Below are 22,856 nucleotides of genomic sequence, written 5' to 3' on the forward strand. Positions count from 1 at the left end.
AATGGGCTGAAGGAAGGATATTAAAAAGGATCCATGAGGGCCTGACTTGTAAAATGAGCCCTTCTATTTCTTGATATTATCAGATGAAAATGGTTCCATCACTTCTCTAGAGTATTTTTCCAGTAGGACTGTTTTATGATTTTTTTTTCTCTCCTTTGGACTGCCAGAAAAAGGATAATCATGCTCAGACATATACCAGATAACCCAGTTAAGGACAGGAAGAAAGGAAAGAAAGAGAATAAGCATTTTATTAAGCACATACTATGTACAAGGTACTGTGTTAAATCTTTTACAAATATCTCATTTAATCCTTACAACAGATGCTATTATTTTGCTTTTTTTTTTGGAGGGGGGCAATTGGCATTAAGTGACTTGTCCAAGGTCACATGGCTAGTAAGTGTTAAGTGTCTGAGGCTGGATTTGAACTCAGGTCCTCATGACTCCAGGGCTGGTGCTCTATTCACTATGCCACCTAGCCTCCTCCAAGGTAGATGCTATTATTATCCGCATTTTACAGTTGAGGAAACTGAGCTAGATGGAGGTTAAATGAGGGCCACACAGCTAGTATGGGTCTGAGACCAGATTTGAACTCATGTCATCCTAATGTCAGGCCAACTGCTCTATCCACTGTGTCTCAGAAACAGGCCAGACACCCTAAATCCACACTTCCCCATATCAAACCCTGGTCAATTCCCCTCCAGCAAAGATAGTACATGGTAGACATAGCATCACAACCACACTTTATTTTGATCCAAGGATGAAAGCCAATAGCTCAGGACTTTAAGTAGCTCTTTTATGTTCGTTTGTTTTTTGTTTTTTGCCTTTTGGAGGGCGTTTGCCCAAGGTTACACAGCTAGTTTTTTTTTGTGTGGGTGTTAAGTGTCTGAGGCCGGAACTGAAGTTGGGTCCTCCGGAACTGAAGTTGTGTCCTCCTAACTCCAGGGATGGCGCTTTACTCACTGCACCACCTAGCCACCCAAATTAATATTTTTTTTTGCTTTTTTGGAGGGCAGTTGGGATTAAGTGACTTGCCCAAGGTCACATGGCTAGTTTTTGTGTTAAGTGTCTGAGGCCATATTTGAACTCAGGTCCTCCTGACTTCAGGGCCAGTGCTCTATTCACTGTGCCACCTAGCCGCCCCCTAAGTAGTTCTTTAAGAATATAAGTGGATGGGGTGGAGCTGAAAAGGCTGAGCTCTCCCAAATTGCCCTCCAAACAACTTAAAATGATGCCTCAAAATGAATTCTGAAGCAGCAGAACCCACTAAAGAATGGGGTGAAACAACTTTCTAGCCCAAGACAACTTAGAAAGTCAGTAGAAAAGGGCTGTTGCATGGTGAGAGTATAACAAATAATCTGACTATAGAAAGTTACTTTGGTGACAGGAAAGATCAAACTCAAAAGAAAACAACAAAGTCAAAACTGCTACAGCCAAAGACTCAAAGCAAAATAGGTCAAACGGTAAAAGAGGCACAAAAATCCACTGATAAAAACTCTTTAAAAATCGGAATTAACCAAATGGAAAAATATGTAAAAAAAAATAAATCAGGAAAACTGCCTTGACATCTTAGAAACAAAGGGTATTGTTGTTTGTTTCCATTCTTGAAGAGGACCGATGACATCATGAGGGTGATTTACTCATGAATTGAATTTAAGTGAGGCAGAGCTGCACAAAGTCATTAGCTTCACTCTCTCCTCCAAAGTCCTCCAGTAATAAGATAAAAGTCAAAATAACTATTGGTGATTGCCCAGGATGCAATGGGTGACCCTGGCCTTTGCAAAATTTTTTTTTTTACTTTTTAAAGGCCTGTTTTTTCAGAGCTATATTTCAAGAAATAAAAAATGAACCTGAGGGTAAAATAGAAATTGAACCTCTTTGGTGAAGATACCATCACTGTTAGGGTGGCCAGGTAACACAGTGAGTAAGAGCACCTGCCCCAGAGTCAGGATGACCTGGGATCGAATCCGGGCACTGATACTTAGCACCACACCCAGAAATAACTGGCCATGTAACCTTGAGCAAGTTACTTAACCCCAATTGCTTAAAAAAAAAAGATACCATCACTGTTGCTGCAGTTCCTGCTTCTCCTCCTCTTGACTCAACACTGTTCACTCTCACTGAGGAATAAGTCAGTCAGGAAGCTGGTCCATTGCCATGGCATTCAAAGACACTGGCGAGATAGTTGTGGAGCCCAAAGTAGTTATTCATTGGATCCAAATCACCCTCACCAGCCACAATTTGAAATCACTTGAAAAAGTGTGTACTGACCTAATTAGAGAAGCCAAAGAAAAAAACTTGAAAGTGAAGGAACTTGTTAGAATGCCCACTAAGACACTTTGAATCACAACTAGAAAAACTCCTTGTGGTGAAGGTTCAAAGACTTGGGATCAGTTCCAGATGAGAATCCATGAATGCCTTATTGATTTGCATAATCCTTTTGAAATTGTTAAACAGATCACTTCTATCAGTATTAAACAGGTGTAGAAGTTGAAGTCAGCATTGCAGGTGCCTAATCAATCATAAGTTTTCTCTGATAAAAGCCTCATTTCTCAAATATATGGAGAACTGAGTCAAATTTATAAAAATAAGAGCCATTCCAGAATTGATAAATGGCCAAAGGATGGCTCCAAGATGCTGTAGCACACACAGCAACCACACCCAGGTAAAACTGTCTTGGCAAATGGACTAAACCAGGTTCTGGGTAACTGACAGGCCTCAAACCTATCAGTGAGTTAGTGGGATATCTACCCCAAGCATGTGAAGACTTCTTCTGGCAGAATGGGTGAATGGGAACAATTTGTTCCAATAGCCATGGAAGCAGCTGAAGCAGGTTCTGTGGTGTGCTTAGAGCTTGGTCTGACATCAAAGACGCCAAAGTCATCAACTGCATCCCAGGCCTTCGCTAGTCATCCGACTTTTGTCTTGCCACTGGACTTCAATGACTCTGGAAGAGAGAATGAGGCTGATGACTTTGGGCAACTTTGCCTCAGTTATATTCAGTTCATGCCAAGTCAAGAAATCACCTGTGATGTCATTGGTCCTCTTCAAAAGCAAAGGATGAACAGCAACAAAGGAAATGAGCAAGCAGTTTCTAGGCAAAGAAATAAAAGTTATCTATAGTCATATGAAAAAATACTCTAAATCACTATTGATTCCTCTAGAATGAAAATTAAAACAACTCAGATACCACCTATCAGACTGGCTAATGGGAAAATGGCAGATGTTGGAGGAGATGTGGGAAAGTTGGGACGCTAAGGCACTATTATTGTAGTTGTAAACTGATCCAACCATTCTGGAGAGTAATCTGAAACTATGCCCAAAGGATTATAAAGCTTTTATATAACCTTTGATCCACCAATAGCACTACTAGGTAGGTCTGTATCTCAAAGAGATCAAATAAATAGGAAAAGGACTTATATTACAAAAATATTTATAACAGCTCTTTTTTGTGGTGGGAAAGAATTAGAAATTGAAGGGATGCCCATCAATTGGGAAATGGCTGAACAAGTTGTGGTAGTATGATTGTGATGGAATATTAAAAGAAATTATGAGCATGATACTTTTAGAAAAACCTAGAAAGACTGATATAAACTGATGCAAAATGAGCAGAACCAGGAAAATGGTGAACATAATGACAGCAATATTGTATGATGAGCAACTGTGAATGACTTAGCTATTCTCAGCAATACAATGATCCAACACATCTCCAAAGGACTTATGATGAAAAAGGCTATCTACCTCCAGAGAAAGAATTTAATGCAGATTAAAGCATATTTTTAAAATTTTATTTTTCTTGGTTGGGGGGAAGGTTGGTCTGTGTTTTCTTTTACAACATGACTAAAATGGAAATATGTTTTGCGTGACTATGCATGTATACACTATATCATATCACTTGCCTTTTCAATGAAGGGAAAAGGGAATGGAGGGAGAGAGTTTGGAACTCATTTTTTAAAATTTATTTTCCCCCTAATTCCATGTTAAAATAATTTTTAACATTTGGGTTTTTTTTTTTTTTAGTTTTGAGTTCCAAATTCTATCTGTCTCTACCTTCCCCTCCCTGCTCCCGGAGAAAATATGCAATCGCATATAGGTTATATATGTACAATCATATAAAACATTTCCATATTAATTGTTTTGTACAAGAAGACTCAAATAGAAGGAAAATAATGAAAAAAGTGAAAAATAAAATGCTTCAGTCTATATTCAAACAATATTAGTTCTTTCTCTGGAGGCAGATAATATTTTTCATCATTATTCTTTTGGGAATTGTCTTGGATCATTGTTTTTCTGAGAATAGTCAAGTTATTCACAATTCTTCATCAAACAATATTGCTATTGTATATAACATTCTCCTGGTTCTGTTCACTTCACTGTGCATCAATTCATGTAAGTCTTTCCAGGTTTTTCCAAAATCATCCTTCTTGTTGTTTCTTATAGCATAATAACATTCCATTACGATAATATACCACAGCTTGTTTGGCCATTCCCCAATTGATGGGCGTCCCCTTTGATTTCCAATTCTTAGCCACCACAAAAAGAGCTGCTATTAATATTTTTGTACAAATAGGTCCTTTTCCCTTTTTTGATGTCTATTGAATATAGACCTAGCAGTGGTATTGTTGAATCAAAGGGTATACACAGTTTTATAGCCTTTATTAGTTTTATAGGCCAAAGTTCCAGATTGCTCTCCAGAATGGTTGGATTAGTTCACGATTGCATCCACAGTACATTAGTATCCTAATTTTCCCACATCCCTTCCAACATCCATCATTTTTCTTTTTTGTCACATTAGCCAATCTGATAGATGTGAGGTGGTAAATCAGGGGTGGTATCTCAGAGTTGTTTGAATTTGCATTTCTCTAATCAATAGTGATATAGAGCATTGTTTTATATGACTATAGAAAACTGATTTTTTTGTCTGAAAACTGCCTTTTCATATCTTTTGAATTGGGCAATAACTTGTATTTTTATAAATTTGATGCAGTTCTCTACATATTTGAGAAGTGAGGCCTTTATCAAAGATATTTGTTGAAAAACTTTCCCCTCAATTTTCTGCTTTCCTTATAATTTTGGTTGCATTGGTTTTGTTTGTGCAAAAACTTTAAAATTTAATGTAATCAAAATTATCTATTTTATAGAGATTTTGTAATGCTCTCTATATTTTCTTTGGTTCTAAATTCTTCCCTTATCCATAAATCTTCAGATAAACTATTCCATGCTCTCCAAATTTCCTTATGGTATTACCCTTAATGTATAAGTTATGTACCCATTTTGACCTTATCTTGGTATATGATGTGAGATACTGATCTATATTCAGTTTCTGCCATTCTGTTTTCTAGTTTTTCCAGCAGTTTTTGTCAAATGATGAGTTTTTGTTCCAAAAGCTTGGATCTTTGGGTTTATCATATACTAGATCACTATGGTCATTTACTATAATGTATTTTGAGCCTAATTTATTCCACTGATCTGTCACTCTATTTCTTAGCTTTGATAATTGCTACTTTATAATACAGTTTGGGAACTCAAAATTTAAAAAAATGAATTTTAAAATTGTTTTTATATGTAATTGTTAAATTTTTTTTTTTTAAAAAGACAAGTTCAGGGTGGCTGGGTGGCATAGTGAGTGGAGCGCCAGCCCTGGAGTCAGGAGGACCTGGGTTCAAGTGTGGTCTCGGACACTTAATACAAAAATTTGGCCATGTGACCTTGGGCAAGTCACTTAACCCCAATTTCCCTCCAAAAAGAAAAAAAAAGACAAGTTTGTAGATCCTAGATTAATGTCTAGAGATAATAATTACTTCAATGTTAAACTTTCTATTATATTGTAGAAACAGAAGTTAATCATTAAAAAGTAGAAACTAGTACATACGAGATTGGTACAAAATCTGGCATCAACAGAAAATATATAATCTTCAGTGATGATTTGCTCTAAGAAGTGATTATGAAATACATCAACTAATAAATATGTGATCTGAAAAAAGAGGTAAGTTGGTCCTATAACAAGAATGAGAGCTAACAGATGGACAGCCCAAGTGATGATACCAAAGAAGTGTTAAAAGAGGAAGAGAAAGGTTACCAGCACCTTGGGTAGATACTTATGGAGAAATTAGTTATGTGAGGACATAGAGAAGAGAAGATGTAGATGAGTTTCAGTCTCTGTTGTTCTAGAAGTAGTGATGGGAAACTATCAGGTCTCCCTCATCTTTGCACTCATAAAAGGGTGAGAGGAAGTTAATTTCAGATTCTTCCATTTGTTTCCAGGTTTGTTGGTCTGTGTGTAATTCCTGAGTTGCACGTCTAGGTGGCAGTCTTCTCCAATTATCATACCCCTCTGGACAAGCTAAAGCCTTTTGCCGTAGGGTCCATATGGTCCCGCCCTCCCCCCCCCCCGTTCCTATAGGGAGGCTTCTCCCCTTAAGCTGCGTACAGCCTAGTGCTGTGCACTTATTTTGAAGAACTGTAATTTCATTATTGGGTGATGAAAGAAGATTCAAGGAAAGCCTGAAGAGACTCATAAGTAGAAATTCTTCCATGGAGGCAAAAGCAGTTTAGGAGGGGGCCAGTAATTATGAAGACAGTTTGAATTTGGGTGCCATGACACTAGGAAAATGGAAGACCTCCATTTTCTGGTATCCTTTCTAGTGCACATCTGTAAAGGAGTCCTTCCATGGTCAACCTGAAAAAGAAATGGCAACTCTGAGACCACAGAAGGGCCCCTAAACGAGACACCATAAAATGGATAAGGCAGGGGCGGCTAGGTGATGCAGTGAATAGAGCACCAACCCTGGAGTAAGGAGGACCTGAGTTTGGATCTGACCTCAGACACTTAACATACACACACACACACACACACACACACACACACACACACACACAAAACTAGCCGTGTGACCTTGGGCAAGTTGCTTAACCCCAATTGCCCTCCAAAAAAAAATGAATAAGTCACTAGAAGTTTGACAGGTCCTTTAACTGACTTTTGAGGAAAAACAAATGAGTCAGGCAGAAATTCTACAAGAAAGCAGAATCCCCTGGCTCTAGAGTTGGAAGATGTTGGCATACACTCTTCCTTTATGCTGAAAATAACCTGGAATTGCAGCAGGAAGGATTGAAATTAAGCATCAGGAAAAACTTCCCGATTTTCAGAACATTGGTATGGAAAAGAAAGAGGGCTTGATGGACTCTGCTTCCTTGAGGTAAAAGTTGATGCTAGGAAGAGAGCCTAGTTTTCTATACATCTGTCTCTTTGATTCAGCTTTGTTTCTGTCTCTGATCCTCTTTGTCTCTGTGGTTTCCATTTGGTGAATCTCAGTCTTTGGATTTTCCCTTTCTTTTCTCACTGGAGTTTGGGCCAATCTTCTACCAAGTGGGGAAATATGAATCTGTCTCGAGTTCTAGGAAGTCTTTGACCTTTATAGTTCTTTCCCTGGACCAAGAGCTTCATAGAACAACACATGAGTAATGGAGATACTCTGCTGCTATGTCAGGGGCCTTTTTCTCCTGGCTCAGCATGACCTTATTCTTGTCTCCTCCATCTTAACTCTGGTGCCAGTCTGACTGACCAGGTCCCTAGGGGAAGATTGAATCACTTTACTGACTAGGCACCTCTATATGGCATTTCCCACAAGCCAGACATAACTATGAGTTTCCCTTATACCTGCACCCTGTGGGAAGAATCCAGGCAGGATCTAAACCCCAAAGAGGGGTTCTGAACACCAAGAGGATTTAGGAACCTCGAAATGAAAGCATGAATTCAGTTAGCAATCTTAGCAATAAGCCCTGAAAGCTAGGGATTGAGGCAAAAGGGGGGAAGAGTTGGAGGGGGTTTGAATGTAGAAAAAGTATAGAACAATGAAAAAAATGCAGAAACGATAGATGAGGCAGTATTCTCTAGCTTGAGGATGGAATGGAGCAACTGGGTGGGGATGCTGCCTGAACTCCAATGTCAGTCCACTTAAAGTAGATTACCTGTATTTCCCTCTTTTTTGTGTGGGTATTGAGAGTACTTAATAGGCCTATACCCTGCCCTTCCCCTGCAACCCATACAAGGAGGTTAGTTCTGAGAAGCATCAACTGGAAGAAAATCAGAGTTGTCTACATGCTTATCTTTTCCATACATTTTGGATGCTGTTCATATAATTTAAAAATCTATAGATGTATCCTCCTCTGAATTGCAGAATTATTAGAGCTGAAAGGGGACTTTTCATCTAGTCCATCTAGACTAGTCCTCCAGTCCAGCCTGGATTCCAGAGATGTTAAGCAACTTGCCTAAGGTCACACAGAAAATTACTGGTAGATATTATTGTATCATGAGAAATTTTTTGAAAAGGAGAGAGCATAGTTCCTACATAAGCAGAGAGGGTATGACTAAAGGCACAGAATGAGAAATATATTTTCAGATATTAATTTGTTTTTCTTGGTTACATTTATTTGTTACAAGGGAAGGCTTTCATTTTGTTGGAATGTAAAACAAAAAGAAGAAAAGAAAAAAGAGCTTCTTTTAAAACAGCTGAGAGCAGGAGGCCATTCAGAAATGGACACATGAGATGCTATTGTGTTAAAATGATCACACATTTAAAAACAAACTGTATATAATAGAAAGTTTGGTTTCATATACAATACTCTTTTTCTGTTCTTTATATATTGAAGCATTTGTGTTTGTTGATGATTTTGCTTTTGTTGTTCAGTTGTTTTACATATGTGTCTGACTCTGTGTGACCCCGTTTAGGGTTTTCTTGGTGAAGACATTGGAGTGGTTTGCTATTTCCTTCTCCATCTCATTTTGCAGATGAGGAAACTAAGCAAACATGGTTAAGTGACCTGCCCTGGGCACACTGCTAATAAGTGTCTGAAACCAGATTTGAGCCCAAGAAGACAAGACTTCCTGACTCTAGGCCCAACATTCTAGCCACTGCACCATCTAGGTGCCCAATGTTTATGTTAATTTTATGTTTGTTGATGTTTATGTAGCACATACTCTAGGCTCATTCTTCCACGTCATACTCTAGCAGGTCTCCAGAGTGTGGCTGACTATATCTCTCTTAGGGATAACCTTGAGGAATTAAGGGTATCTCTCTAATACTACAGCTCATGCAAGCCCCCATTATGTGGATTCCCTCTATTATCAGTGATTCATGCTTCAACATAATTTTAACCAGTATTGATCACTCCTCAATATTAATTAACCAGTTAATATCAATTAGCTTTAACAAAGGGGATATTTACTGATAAGGTGTAGAAAGAAAAAAAAGTGCAAAATCATCTGAAAAAAAAAACCCACCTTCTTTACCACCTCACTCCTGGAGAGAGTCAAACAAGTTTAAAGTGATGATTAGTAACATTCCCCCAATCAAGTTCTATTTTGGGTATGGCGTAGCCAATGGACAAGTCAATGAGGACACTTAAAGTTGATTAAGGTAACTGGGAATCAACCATCCTGAGTTATCCATCCCCATTATGATCCACTAGTTGGATATCTCTGGAACTCCTTGTCACTACTTTGTATTCAGGAGATGGAGAAGTTAACATTAAGAGTCTGAAACTTTGATCCCCTTAGCCAACTAAGGCTTGAGGAAGGTCTCAATACTTTTTAAAGGAAAACTAGCTTAATTTGCATGGAAGGAGGGATTAGGACATTACTCCTGCTATACACCTGTTTTGAACCTATTTCGTACATACTCAGTTCCATCTCAGTAGCCAATTAAAAGGCTTTTCATCACCACACAAAAAGCTGATTATACATAGTCATTGGATATCTGGACATGCCCTGAATCAGGGAGGAGAATTTCTAAAAGCCGGTGTACTTTGCCTCTTTAGATTCACAGTAGGCAGATATTAGGCATGCTCTGATCACATAACTACGTCCTCATTGGCCTGTTGCCCTATTATATTTATGTAACATCCCTTCTGGGCAGATCTCACACATTTAATTGACAGGTTGGGTCCCTAAAGGGTGGTTACTACCTTAAATTCTGGCAATAATTCTGTGGTCTTTTACTTCTAACATTATAGCTCATGAGCCTCTATAAATTCCTCTGGATTAATAATCATCCAGGAGACTGAATTAGCTCTTAGTAAAGGCATTTGTTTAAATGGAACAGCAAGAACAGTAGACACAAAGCATTCCCCCCCCCAAAAAAAATGGGACATATTTTCTCACAAATACATACCATGTCCAAGGAATGAGTGAGTTAAAATTTAGAGTTCAGTTGGCAGTGAGACATTTTTGTAGAATACACATACCGTGTTTCCCCGATAATAAGACCTATCCCGAAAATAAGCCCTCCCCTTACTGTGTAAGATTCCTCTAAAATAAGCCCTCCCCGAAAATAAGCCCTATTGAGATTGCTACTGTAGTGAAGGTGATCCCCTGCGCTACATGCTACATTACAGTACCCTCTGTATGCACCGCCCCCCCCCCGTGAAACGCACGCCACGCTCTGAGCTGCATCCAATCAGAGCTGCAGCAGTGAGCGCATCATCCTGTTCTTTATTGAATTCATTATTGAATAAAGGTACATTTTTTTGTTCACATTTACCTGTTTATTAAAATTGCTGTCAATGTTCATTAAAATAAGACCTCCCCTGAAAATAAGCCCTCTGGTGTTTTTCTGTCAAAAAAAATAATAAGACAGTGTCTTATTATCGGGGAAACACGGTATGTGACAAAATGGTAACTCACAACTCATGCTGCCATGAGACCTGAAAATCCTTTCTCTTTGTAGAATCCTCACATAGTTCCTCTTAGGTTCAGCATCTCTGCTTGGAAACCTGTTGAGTTGCCAGGATCTGTTCCTTTCTTGAGTCTAATGGAGTCTTTTATACAGTGAGATGTCATGCTTCTTGAAGCAGCTTCTTCCCCATCTCATTATAACCATTAATGGTCAAATAGTTCTGATAATTTGGCCAATGGTGGAAAGAGGAAAGAAGGTCCCCACTCCTCCCAGGGTCTCTCCCTGACTCCCAAGCCAGCAGTCCTCAACTGATTAATGACCTATTTCTCTTATATATAGGCTCAGCCAATTATGAAATGGTTTTTGTTTTTTGCCTTTTGGAGGACAATTGGGGTTAAGTAACTTGCCCAAGGTTACATGGCTAGTTTGTGTGTGTGTGTGTTAAGTGTCTGAGGCCAGAACCGAACTCGGGTCCTCCTGACTCCGGGGCTGATGCTTTACTGAAATGTTTCTTATTGGTGTAATTATCTTCATAGGATTAAGGTCCTATAATTGTCTGAAGCTGATTAAGAAATTTATTGGCACATTTTTGTGGAGTTGTAGAAAAATTCTTTTACACTTTGTTATTATATTATGGACCTTCTGTGCTTATATTAACATAGGTGAGGAGTAGAACCATCTTGTTTACACATTAAAACCTCATCATGTGTGACTACCTTCTGTGAGTACATTAAGCTGACGTGGGTGGGGAAAGAGTAAAATTCATTCTCTCTTACATTTAAGTTGATAATAAAAAAAATTAAGTTCCTGATAGAGCCAGGGCTTCAACTTTGGTCTTCCAACTCCCAGTTCTCTCTACTACATCAGCTTCTCTCCCATTACTATTATTTTACCTGCTACACCTATCCTCCTACGGCACATAAAAACTTGTGATTTGGTCCTCCTATAAAAATTGACTTCATATTGATGCTGCATCCAGACATTTATAAAGTCTAGTCACGGCCTGAGTCCACAGTTCTACCCCTTCTGTACTCTTCTCGATGGATTCCCCAACTCCTTCTCATCATCCACCTCCTATCCTCCTAACTCCTCCTTTTCCCCTCCTCCAACAACAGAGCCCTGTTCAGGTGATCCTTGTCCCTGTCACACGTGGGTAGTTTGGACATGAGCCAGTGGAATGTGCCTCTGGGGAGATCTGGGGGCATAATTCCCTCTCCTTCCAGCCGTACAGATTTGCCTCTCAATTTCCAGATTCTGTTCTCTTCCCCTTGCCATCCTTAACCCTATCCATCTTAGTCTTCATCAACTTGTACCTAGGCTCTTTCTTACCTCGCTAATTCGTGCTAAGAAAGAAGGAGTCCATCTTTTTCCTACCCAGGGAATGACTATAACCCTCCTCCCTGCCCAGCAGCTCATGGATGACTAGTTATGACCATTTCATCCTAGGTGGGATTGGCTTCCAAGGGATCAAAGCTCCAGCTTCCTGAGTCCCCTGTTCCACTACCACCCCTTCTTACCAGAGGAATGGGCAGTGGGGTGAGGCTGCAGGTGAGCATTGAGTTGGAGCCATTGCCCTCAAGGGGAAAGAGAGATGAGGTCCCTAGATTGGGTAAAGTTAACTAAACAATAGACAACAATGACCAGGATACACCTTGGGTTCTTTTCTACATTCCACTTTTGATTGTCTAAAATACAACACAACATCACATCAACGGGTAAGGTGGGCAACACTATAATTTCAGTGTGGGAATCACTGGCTTCCTGGGGGAGATGACACAAAAGGGTGAGAATATGGTCATGCTCAGAGGGCAAAAAATTGTCTGGTTTGGTAGAATGCATGGTGGGGTGGGGAGTACTATGGGATAAGACTAGAAAGGTAGGATGGCAACAGGTTCTGGAGGACCTTGAAAGGCTGATAAAAGAACTTAAAATTTTATTTAAGAAGTAATAAGAAAAAAAATAAAAGAAAAAAGAAGCAATAAGGAGCCACTGAATATTTTTGAGCAAAAGAATGATATCAAATTTATATGCAATCTGTTCACATGTCAGTAGTATGAAGAATACATTGGAGGACTGGTAAAAGTAGAGGTCAGTCAGTATTACAGCAGTCCAAGGAAATGGTGAACAAGTTGAAAGCCTTATTATTAATTTCAAAAACTAAGACCATTGAGGACAGAACTGGAGGCTGTGGACTTCAAATGTTCTAAAGTCAGAGTTAGAGTCTGCAAGGGCAGAGCTTACTGTCCTGTGATCCCTATCCTCATTTCCTCAACGGTTGTCCTGGTCATGATTATTTTCCCCTTTGTGGTCAATAGAAGATGGCATACCTTTTAAATAGTCTCCATGCTCTTCATCTTCTGTTCTGGATTGTTCTCCAAGTGATGTCTTAGCTAGATGGAGTCAAGAGCTTGAGATGGAACTTGAATGATTCTCCTTGCCCCCCCCAATCCTGCTAAACAACCCCCCAAATCATCTCCTACCCAGAGATAAAATTCTGTCCCCTCACATTGCTATACCCCTTTCTTCAGCCAAATCTGTATTTCACTGAAGCACAGGACAAGAAGAGAGGAGGTGGAATCCATTTACAAGAACAGAATAGAATGAAAGTGACTTAGAAGTTACTTAGTTCCTTAGAAGAGACCAAGAGCCTTGTCCCACTCTTTTGCTCCACTAGCATGAGAAGTGGTATAATCTATCCAGATACTTATAAAGGCAATTGCCATCCTGAGTCTATACTCCTGGACCTTTTGTACCAGTTCCTACAATCCCAACAAATACAATCACTGGAGGCTGTGCACACACGCATGCACACACACGCACGCACACACACACACACACACACACACAGAGTCAGCTAGGTGGTGCAGTGGATAGAACACCAAACTTGGAGTCAGGAGGACCCGAGTTCAAATGTAGCCTCAGACACTTATTGGCTGTGTGTCCCTGGGCAAGTCACTTAACCCTGTTTGCCCCAGTTTCTCATCTGTAAAACAACCTGGAGAAAGAAACAAGAAAACCCCAAATAGACTCACAAAGAGTTGGATACAATTGAAACTGAATAAAAAATATGTATCTCCTCTGTCTTGGCTATCTATTCCTTTCCTAATATGTCTTTCCTGTATGTCTCTTAAAACTCTTTAGTTTTGGAGTATGCAAATATCAATTGAATGCCTACTGAAAAATAACTTTGTCTTGCCTGGCCTCCATAGATACAAGGAAGGAAGGAATAAAAAGCAAAAGGAACAGGATCCCAGTTCTACTTCTCATCGTCAAGAGATTTATGGGGGCACCAGAAGTCAAAAACAAGATAGACAGAGGGCCTATTTCTTATGGGCTCTCCCTGCTGAGCCTTGAGCATTAAACACTTCCTGATTCACCCTAAATTGGCATCCTAGTTTCTGGAGGGGAAGAAGTGGAAGTTACATTGGGAAAATGTTGGAGAGAGGCCATTTGGGGCGGGTCCCAGGCAAAATGGGCAGGATGGAAAGTGGGTTGGCAAATTTGTTACTTTCATGGCTCTGTGTCACTTCCCCCAAATTAACACAGATATGCCAGTTCTCTGATTTGCTGGATTAGTAAAATCTCCATAAGAGTTCCACCCATCCCCAAAGCTGTAATCTGGACAGTCCTTCCCTTTCTTGGGGTATCATTCCTATATTAAAGTGCCCTGTTTGAATCTCTTTTCTCTAATAGAACATGCTTTAACCTCCCTTCAGCTGCATGTCCAGTCTTTCAAACTACATATAGGTGAAAATTTTTTTCTCCCACTACACAACTTCTTTTCTCTGGAATCTCCCCCTACACCATTCCTAAAACTAAGTTAACTTGGCCTCTCAACTCCTTCAGCTCAAACCCCATTCCTCAACTGTCCTCTTTCCCTTCCTCCAAGTCCTCAGTCACCTGGTTAGCCTTTCTTTTGAGAATCCTGGTTATCTTTCTTTCTCCAGATTCCAGGAACTCAGTGGCTGAAGAGAGCTCAGCATGATTTTCATGCTCTTCCTCTTGCCCCTTCTCACTCAACTCCAAAAGCAGGGCATTAGTGGAGGGATTGATGAGTAGGCTTTCTTCTTACTAGGCTACAAACTGTGGGATATGTTTTCTCTCAACCTTAAAAGGCTCCTGGTGAGTTAACGTCGAGAAGAGGGCTAAAGAGGACTAGAGTCTGAAGGACTGAAGGGAAGAGCTTGTGTTCTCTTTCTAAACCCTCCTTGCTGTCATTAGCAGTAAGGGCACAAAAGATATCCCTGGGGATAGGTCCTTCCAGAGTGATAGTCTCTGGTAGCTTTTTAAAATTTTGTTTATTGTAGATTCTTAGCATTACTAGCAACTCCAGAGGTAACCTTGTAGTTCAACTTTAATTCCTATTATAATATCCCTGAAAAGTGGTTATCCAGTCTTAAGTTGAAGGTGGAATTCTCTCCCCTTCATCATCCTCTGCTCAATACCCCATTTTACCTTGAGTAGAATTCAGACTGGGGTAATCTGAGGAAGAGAAGGAGTTGTCCCAGTCACCCTTCCAGAGATAGAAACTAAGCCTAGAGAAAATGAAAGTCTCATTTTTGTCTGAGAATTGCTCATCATGATGCCTAATATATAGTAGATACTTCATAAATGTTTGTTGAATTGAATTGAAATTGAGAACTTAAGGGAGGGAAGGATTAAGACTGGTTAGGAGAGGTTGCATTTTTGGAAGTCCAAGGTGTCTTTGGTGCATGCCCTCAGCTGGACCATTAGGAAAAAGGAGGTGGGGCGGCTAGGTGGCGAAGTGAGTAATCACCAATCCCGGAGTCAGGAGAACCTGAGTTCAAATTCAGCCTCAGACGCTTAACACAAAACTAGCCGTGTGACCTTGGGCAAGTCTCTTAACCCCAATTTGCCCCCTCAGAAAAAAAGAAAAAGGAGTCAGGATTCAGTACTCTTTCCCCTCCTTACAGAGCTAAGCGTTAGACCTACTGCAAACATGTTCTGTCCACTCCCCTCTCCAATGCGCCTCAGTTTCCTCAGCTGCATCCCATAAAGGGAGGAGCGTTGGCACCTGGATTACCCCCTTGCTGGGCTGAGCCCTAGAGAGACTTCGATTAAAGGTGGACGACTAAGACTAGAGGCAGGACGTGCCCCCAACTCCCCCCCGCCCCCAACAGCCGGGAAGCGGCCCCAGTCCGGATTTCCCTCCCGGGTGGGACCGCAGTGACTCATTTGCGCCAAGCTCCCCTCCATCCCCAGTCCTCTCCTGCCCCCTGCAGATCTTCAGGGCTCCCACCCTTCCCATTTTTGCCGGAGCTCCACCTTTTCCCTCCCCAGTACCCGCCTCCTTCAGCTGAATAGAGCCTAAACTGACGCCTCCTTCCCCCGCCCCACTTCCATCCAATCCGGCTGGCCAATGGGGGTGGGGAGCTGTGGACCGGCAGCCAGGCTGGGGGTGTGGCAGCTCGACTGTGCACTTTGCCAACTGCGGACGCGCTTCAGCGATCCGTGCCAGCTGGCGCTTCGTCTGGTACAGAGGTAGAGGTGCTAGGTGTTAGGGCTGCGTGTCACTGAAGGGCTTCTCCGACGCCCTGAGCCCTCCTCCACCCAGCCCCCTCCCTGGGACTCTCCTTCAGGCCAGCCTTCGACGAGGGAACTGTTCCAATTGGAAACTAGCGCTGTTCACCGGGCCTGGGATCTGCCCACCTGAATCTTTTCTATTGGGACGGCCCTTATTCCTACTTGCAAAGAGGGTGAAAGGCACCCGCAACCTTTTGCAGGAGGGCTGCGGTGACAGGGGTGGGAGTGTCTCGACATAGGGACATGAAGGTGAGTGAGAGGTGAGGGCATTGGGTCAGAGGTGCTCTGCTCTGAAGCCAAAGGAAAAAGACTGGGGGCGGGGGAGCAAACTGAAGCTACTTTTCTGGGGGCACCTAGAGGGGGATGAGGATGGTAAGGAGTTCAAAGGCCTTCTGAGGGCTTGTCAGAGGAGTGCCTGTAGACTAGCCAGAAAATTCTTCCTTAGCGGGAGTATGGAAGGTTTAAGGGGGAAAGAAGCCTTTTTCCAAGTGAGCCCAGTAGAAGATAACCTAGATACCTCAGGTTAGCAGGCTCTACCCGAGGTCTTTTTGTCTTTCTTCCTATCTTCTTACAGAATTGCGGGCTTCTCTCCCACAAGGAGATCTAACAGGTCTCCAAAGAAGGGGATTCTGCCCTTAAGACAAACCAGCAGAGTCTGACCCTTTGGCCTGATTTCCCTTCCCACTCCCCCCTTCCCTTTCTCCCCTCCCCCATCCCTGTTCTCCTTGCTCCCAGGGTCACAGGTGGATTGGACAGGTGAGGGCCGATGGCAGGTGGGGCTAGCAGATGAGGAGTGCCCAGCTTTGGCAGGACTATCCACAGGAGGGCTCCCAGATGTTGTGCTGGAGGCGACATTGTTCAATATGGTGCTGAGGAAGATTCACCGGCCCCGGAGTTGTTCTTACCAGCTGCAGCTAGAGCACAGGACACCCCCCAGCCGGATTCAGGGTCTGCGCTGGGTGAGTCCGACCTCTCAGCTCAGGGATCAGGGAATGGAGCATGGAGGGGGTTGGTTGCATAGCAGGCTAGAATACCAGTTTGGGGGGGAGGGTTAGTGAGGCCAGGGCAACATTGTTTTGTGGGGTGACTATGTAGTGTGTGGGTGATAAAGGTGAAATATGGGGACCAGGTCACTGGGTTGGATAAGCCTTTTGACTGTCCATAGGCATTTCTTATTTCTCCAGCTAATGATCTGAGCAAATGGACTTGGCTCATCGTGTATTGAATGGGGATACTCAGGCAGAAGGTGTCCAAGAAACATTACTGAAGTAAATAAAACCATTGTTGGCATTTAGGACTAGTGGGATGGAGTTGGAGGGAATAACTCTGGGTGAGGAAAAGGGAGCCTGAGCAGGGATAGCTGGAACACCCTCTCTGACCTGTTACCCCCAATGATCTCAGTTTCCTCAGTTGTGGCCAGAAATAAAGAAATGAAAACATGGGGAGAGACAGTGAGAAGGGATATTGATTTGGGGGGACTGCAGAGAAGACAGCAGAAAACAAATGGGAGGAAAATCAATGGAGTGGTAGAGCAAGATGATGAGAATGGGTCAAAGTTTTTCTCAGTCTATAAGGATCTGAGGGTAATACATTTCAGGGAAAGAGAGTAGTTGGCCTTCAATCCCAAGTGTGTCCCTCTCCCCATCTCTTAGAGAAATAGAAGTTTTTCCAGTGTCTTGCTGGTCAGTGTGGTATTAATTTGATAAACCCTGGGCAGCCCAAGAGGTGTTACTTCTCAACCACTTTCATATTCCTCTGTGAACAAACTCCATCTATGTCCCTTATAAAGTATGAGACTGAGCTAGGAAAAACCATAGAAGGGACCACAGGATTATAGATTTAGACATTTTCTAGGCCAGTTCCCTCATTTGACAGATGAGAAAATTGAAACCCAGAGATAGAGTTGCTGGGGTCACTAGAGTATAGGTTGCAAAGGTGAGATTTGAACACAGATCTTCTTGACCTATTGCTTTTTCCACTGTACCACCTGCCTCTCCAGGGTCTAGGACTCATCATCCATCAGTAAGAATTTGGTTGCAAACTGTACCCCATCCCTTGATCCAGCTGGTGTCTGTTCTCCTAATATCTGTTGTTGTTAATCATGTCTGACTTCTGCCATCCCATTTTGGGGTTTTCTTCACAAAGATACCGGAATGGTTTGCCATTTCCTCTCCAGCTCATTTTACAGATGAGGAACTGAGGCAAATGGGGTTAAGTGACTTGCCCAGGATCACATAGCTAGCATGTATCTGAGGCTAGATTTGGACTTATGAAGATAAGTCTTCCTGATTCCAGCCCCAGTGCTCTATTCTCTGGGTCACCTAGCTACCCCTTTCCTAATACTAGCAACCCCTAGATTTTTTTTCTTTGTCCAGGCTGAGACACTGGAGGAGGTTAAGGAGCCTCATTCCTCCTAGGCTTCTAAGGGCTCTCCTCCCCACCCCCACTTCCCTGGTCAGTCACTGTAACTGCTGCCTAGAGCCAGTGGGCTGGAACCCTCCTTCCCTCCCTCTGGCCCTCCCAGGGTTATAATTACATGTGTGCTTCCTGTCCCCTCCCCAACCCTGGGAGGGAAGGTGGGGGTGGGTCCTGAGTTAGGACAATGAGGTCACAAGGTATTTCTCTTGGGACCCCAGACCTGTGGGGAGGCAGCCAGGTTTTTCCACACTCACTAGAGCTTTCAAAATCTAAGGGCAAAGAGTACCAAGGAGGTTGAAAGGCTGTATGTGAGTTGTGCAGATATGTAGATATGTGCATGGGGGGGTATCCAAGGGAGGGCGTTAGAATGTAAATGAGGTTAAAAGCCTAGAGAAAGAAGGCCTCTCCCCCAGAGTGATGGCTAGCCAGAGGTTTTAGCCTCCAGGGGCTGAATGGAGGAGCAGATGGCAGCACCTCTTCCTCTCTGCTATCTCCAGGAGAGTGTTCTGGGAGGATCTGCCCCATTGTGTTTGGTCTTTAGAGGTATCCATTGTGTATATTTGTAGTTTCTCCCTGCAGTGTTTGGTAGATGAAAGACCCATATAATATAGGAAGAGATTTGCCAGCAGGGACCAGGGTGTATCTATGCAGGGTAGTTGTATAAATGAAAAGGAATAATGGCATCTGAGGACTCTAGAAAGTGAGTAGCTGAGGACCGATAAAACAAAATGCCTTTCTTAGAAGCCAGAGAAGCAAAGAGCCATTTTTTCTTCTTTCTAGAACAGGATAGATTTAGATTACAATAGGAGTGATTAGAGATTAGATACCAGAAAGAACATCCTGATCTTCAGGGATAGGTGATGCTAGAAAGGGAATTAAAGGGTATTTCCTGGAAATGTTGTCTGGAAAACTGGCTGGAGACATCTGCTAGGCCCCACTAGCCCCAGGGAGTTTGGAATGCCAAAGTTAATGTGGCAGCTGTCCAATGATAGCTGGCATTTATCTAGGACTTTAAGGTTATCAAAGTGCTTTTACTGATATTATCTCATTTGACCCTCACATCAACCCTGTAAGGTAAGCACTTCAGGTATTATTTTCACCATTGTCCGTATGTGGAAACTGAGGCCTTGAGCATTTAAGTGACTTGCCCATCATGGACAGTGCAGAAATTAAATGTTAAGGCAGGATTATAATCCTTCTCCTGATTCCAAGTCTGACACTGCCCTCTTTACTACCAAGGCCTGTAGGGAAGTGGCCCCAATCTCAAATTCCAGAATAGACCTCCCTGAAAAACCACCTCCCCTTTGGGCAGAAGACATCAGTTCCTCTGCACACATGGCTTCCCTACCCCCACCATTACCATGTGCATTCCTGCTAGAGAACCCTTGCCAGAAGCTATAGGGAACAGGTCTGACAGGTCGGCACAAGACTACCTGGCTCAGTACTTACTCAGTATCCTGGGATCTGACAGCTTCACATGGGGAACTGGCTAAAGCACAGATGCCAACAGATGCCAGCCAAGTGCTAACTCTTCTATCCTTCCCCATTACCAACTCATAATTGCCAGAATTTTAATGAACAATGACAGTTATCACTGAGGAAGCATCTCTCTGTCATCTTTATCACTAGCGCTGGAAACTCTATATGAGAATCTGTAACATCTGAGTCTGACACTCATTAACCAACCCCTAAGGATCATCTAGGCTAAGGATAAGACTAAAAGAATAGAGCAGTGGTTCCTGATCTGTGGGCCTAGGACAACTTGCGGGGTGGGGATGGGAAATGATTTGTGTGTTACCATAATCAGGCAGGTATGCGTTGTCTCAATTAACCTAAACTACAGGAACTTCTGTCATGCGAGGGTCTACAAAATTCTGTGAAGTTAAAATGAGTTTTTAATATTGGAAAAGGATGAGACCCCCAGTGTAAAGTAATCCTCTGGTGCTTAAAACCCATACCATAGTGGGCTGGCCTTATTTCTTTTTTTTTCTTTTTTTGCTTTTTTGGGAGGGCAATTGGGGTTAAGTGACTTGCCCAAAGTCACACGGCTAGTTTCTGTGTTAAGTGTCTGAGGTCAGATTTGAACTCAGGTCCTCCTGACTCCAGGGCCAGTGCTCTATTCACTGCATCACTTAGCTGCCCTTGGGGCTGGCCTTATTTCAACCTGAGATAATATAAGGTAGCCTGAGAAGAGTTTGAACAAAGCTCTTTACCACTGGGATATTGTGACTAGACAAGTCCTGTGAACTGGTCCTGTGACCTGTGATATGTACTCCTAGGTCGGGACAACACTGGAGAAAAGAATACATGGAAGGGAAAGAAGAGAAAAGGGCTAGAGTTCAGAGGGGCAATGAGGCAGAGATTGTAGTTCTTCTAGCCTTCTGGGCATTTTGAAATGGAAACATGCTCATTAGGAGCTTTGAGTCACCAGATCAGGCACTGTTTGTCCCAAGGGCTGGGAGAGGGGGAGGGTTCCTCTTCTTCCTCCCTCCCTCCTCTTCATTTCCTGTAATTAAGTCCTCAGGACTCAGTCTTTAGCACAGTGTTTGGTTCTATCACCCAGGCTAGATGACCCCTATTAACTCATACCTGCAAAATGAAGGTCTTGAGAGACTCATTGCTGGCATTATGGGACATGATTCACAGTCCCTCTCTTGCATCTGGGAGCCTCAGACTGCCACTGTGACCCTAAGAGCAGAGAACACCACTGTGGCTTTGATGTTCTTTAGCCAAATGCCAATTCCCACCACTCCTATTATTTCCCAGTGTGATGCCGAGGCCCCATTCTCTAGCCAAGAATATAGAACATTTGAATCTTAGAAGTCATCTAGTCCAACCTCTTCATTTGACAGTTGAGGAAACTGAGGTTCAGAGAGTGAAGTGATTCCCAACGTAGGTACATCACCCTTGGCCTCACAATTTCCTGGTCTCTCTGCTGTTCTTGCTGGTCTTTCCATTTCTATTCTTTCCTGCCCTTCCTCAACCATTTCTATAACCTCACTTCTTCCTCCCTTCAGATGCTGTTCTTCACCTGTAATGAATGTCCCAGGTTCCCAAAAAAACAGAATAATAATGAGTGAAGAGAGAGAGAGAGAAAGGGAAAGGGAGAGGACTAGGGACCTTGAGTGTACTTTGTAGTACTTTGAAATGACTCCATACCTATTAGCGCCTCTCATTTTTTATTCAACTTGGTCAAGCTCCTGGACTGACATGGGTCCCTCTAAGAGGACAAAGGTCTACAACGTGATTTGTGTGGAATAACACATATTTAGACCTGGAAGAGACCTTCCAACTCCCTCATTTTTTGGATGAAGGAATTGAGCCCCAGAGTGTTTAAGTGGCTTGTTCACAGTCACAAAAGGTAAATTCCCAGATCCAGGAGTCAAACCCAGGACCCTGACTCCAAATCCAGTTCTTTTTCTCATTACATATATTGGGAAGACCACTTTGTTTAGTGGAAGGAAAGTAGAAGGATGGGGATTCAAAGAGTCTGAGTTCTATTCCTGGTTCTGCCACTTGTTGACTATGTGACTTTATGCAAATCATTCAACTTCCCTTGGGCTTAGTTTTATCATCCATAAAATGAGGGATTTTTGATTCAATGACCTCCAAGGTCCCTTCTGGGCAACTAAGTGGCATAGTAGATAGAAAGACTAACTCTTCCTGAGTCCAAATCTGATCTCAAACACTTACTAGTGTTTGAGCAAGTCACTTAAACCAATTTACCTCAGTTTCCTCATCTGTAAAACAAGCTGGAGAAGGAATGGCAAACCACTCCAACATCTTTGCCAAGAAAACCCCAAATGGAGTCACAAAGAGTTGGACACAACTGAAATGATTGAACAACAACAAATGTACCTACCTAGCACTGTGCTAAGTGCTAAGAAAAGCCAAAACCAGTCTCAAGGGGCTCACAATCTAATGGGGGAGATATACAAATGAGATATAGACAGGATAAGTTGTAAATAATCAGTTTAAAAGAAAGGAGCTGAGGTTGATGAAGCCTGGAAAATACTTCTTGCAAAAAGCTGGACTTTATGCATACCCTTTGACCCAGCAAGACCACTTCTAGGGCTGTATCCCAGAGAGATGATACAGTGGGAAAAGGACCTGTGTGTACAAAAATATTTATAGCAGCTCTTTCTGTGGTGGCAAAGATTTGGAAATCAAGGGGATGCCCATCAATTGGGGAATGGCTTAGCAAGTTGTGGTATATGAATGTAA

The 22,856-nt window shown here is 42.3% G+C and overlaps 1 protein-coding gene and 1 long non-coding RNA gene across 6 annotated transcripts in view; one reads left to right on the top strand and one right to left on the bottom strand.

The window, feature by feature from the left end:
* Positions 1 to 263: 263 nt before the first annotated feature.
* Positions 264 to 22,856, bottom strand: part of LOC138164714 (uncharacterized) — a 52,818-nt gene continuing 30,225 nt past the window's right edge. Inside the window, exons 3-6 of one of the 3 annotated variants that reach the window (XR_011169161.1) lie at positions 21,222 to 21,320; positions 12,998 to 13,060; positions 3,024 to 3,091; positions 264 to 2,944 (exon numbers count right to left, since the gene is read on the bottom strand). This is a non-coding gene — a long non-coding RNA (uncharacterized lncRNA). The remainder of the gene's footprint in view (positions 2,945 to 3,023; positions 3,092 to 12,997; positions 13,061 to 21,221; positions 21,321 to 22,856) is intronic. The other 2 variants (XR_011169162.1, XR_011169163.1) reach the window with 2 other exon arrangements.
* The window catches only part of RAPGEF3 (Rap guanine nucleotide exchange factor 3), a 31,928-nt gene continuing 25,123 nt past the window's right edge, over positions 16,052 to 22,856 (top strand). For all 3 annotated transcript variants that reach the window (XM_069092683.1, XM_069092685.1, XM_069092684.1), the window contains exons 1-2: positions 16,052 to 16,463; positions 16,950 to 17,173. In XM_069092683.1, the coding sequence (XP_068948784.1) occupies positions 17,078 to 17,173 (96 nt within the window). In that variant the 5' untranslated portion in view covers positions 16,052 to 16,463; positions 16,950 to 17,077. The remainder of the gene's footprint in view (positions 16,464 to 16,949; positions 17,174 to 22,856) is intronic.

The sequence above is a fragment of the Petaurus breviceps genome, unplaced genomic scaffold (genome assembly GCF_028583685.1).
Source record: "Petaurus breviceps papuanus isolate PSGF00001 unplaced genomic scaffold, PetGlider_PUasm1.0 191, whole genome shotgun sequence".
In the NCBI taxonomy this organism is placed as follows: Eukaryota; Metazoa; Chordata; class Mammalia; order Diprotodontia; family Petauridae; genus Petaurus; species Petaurus breviceps.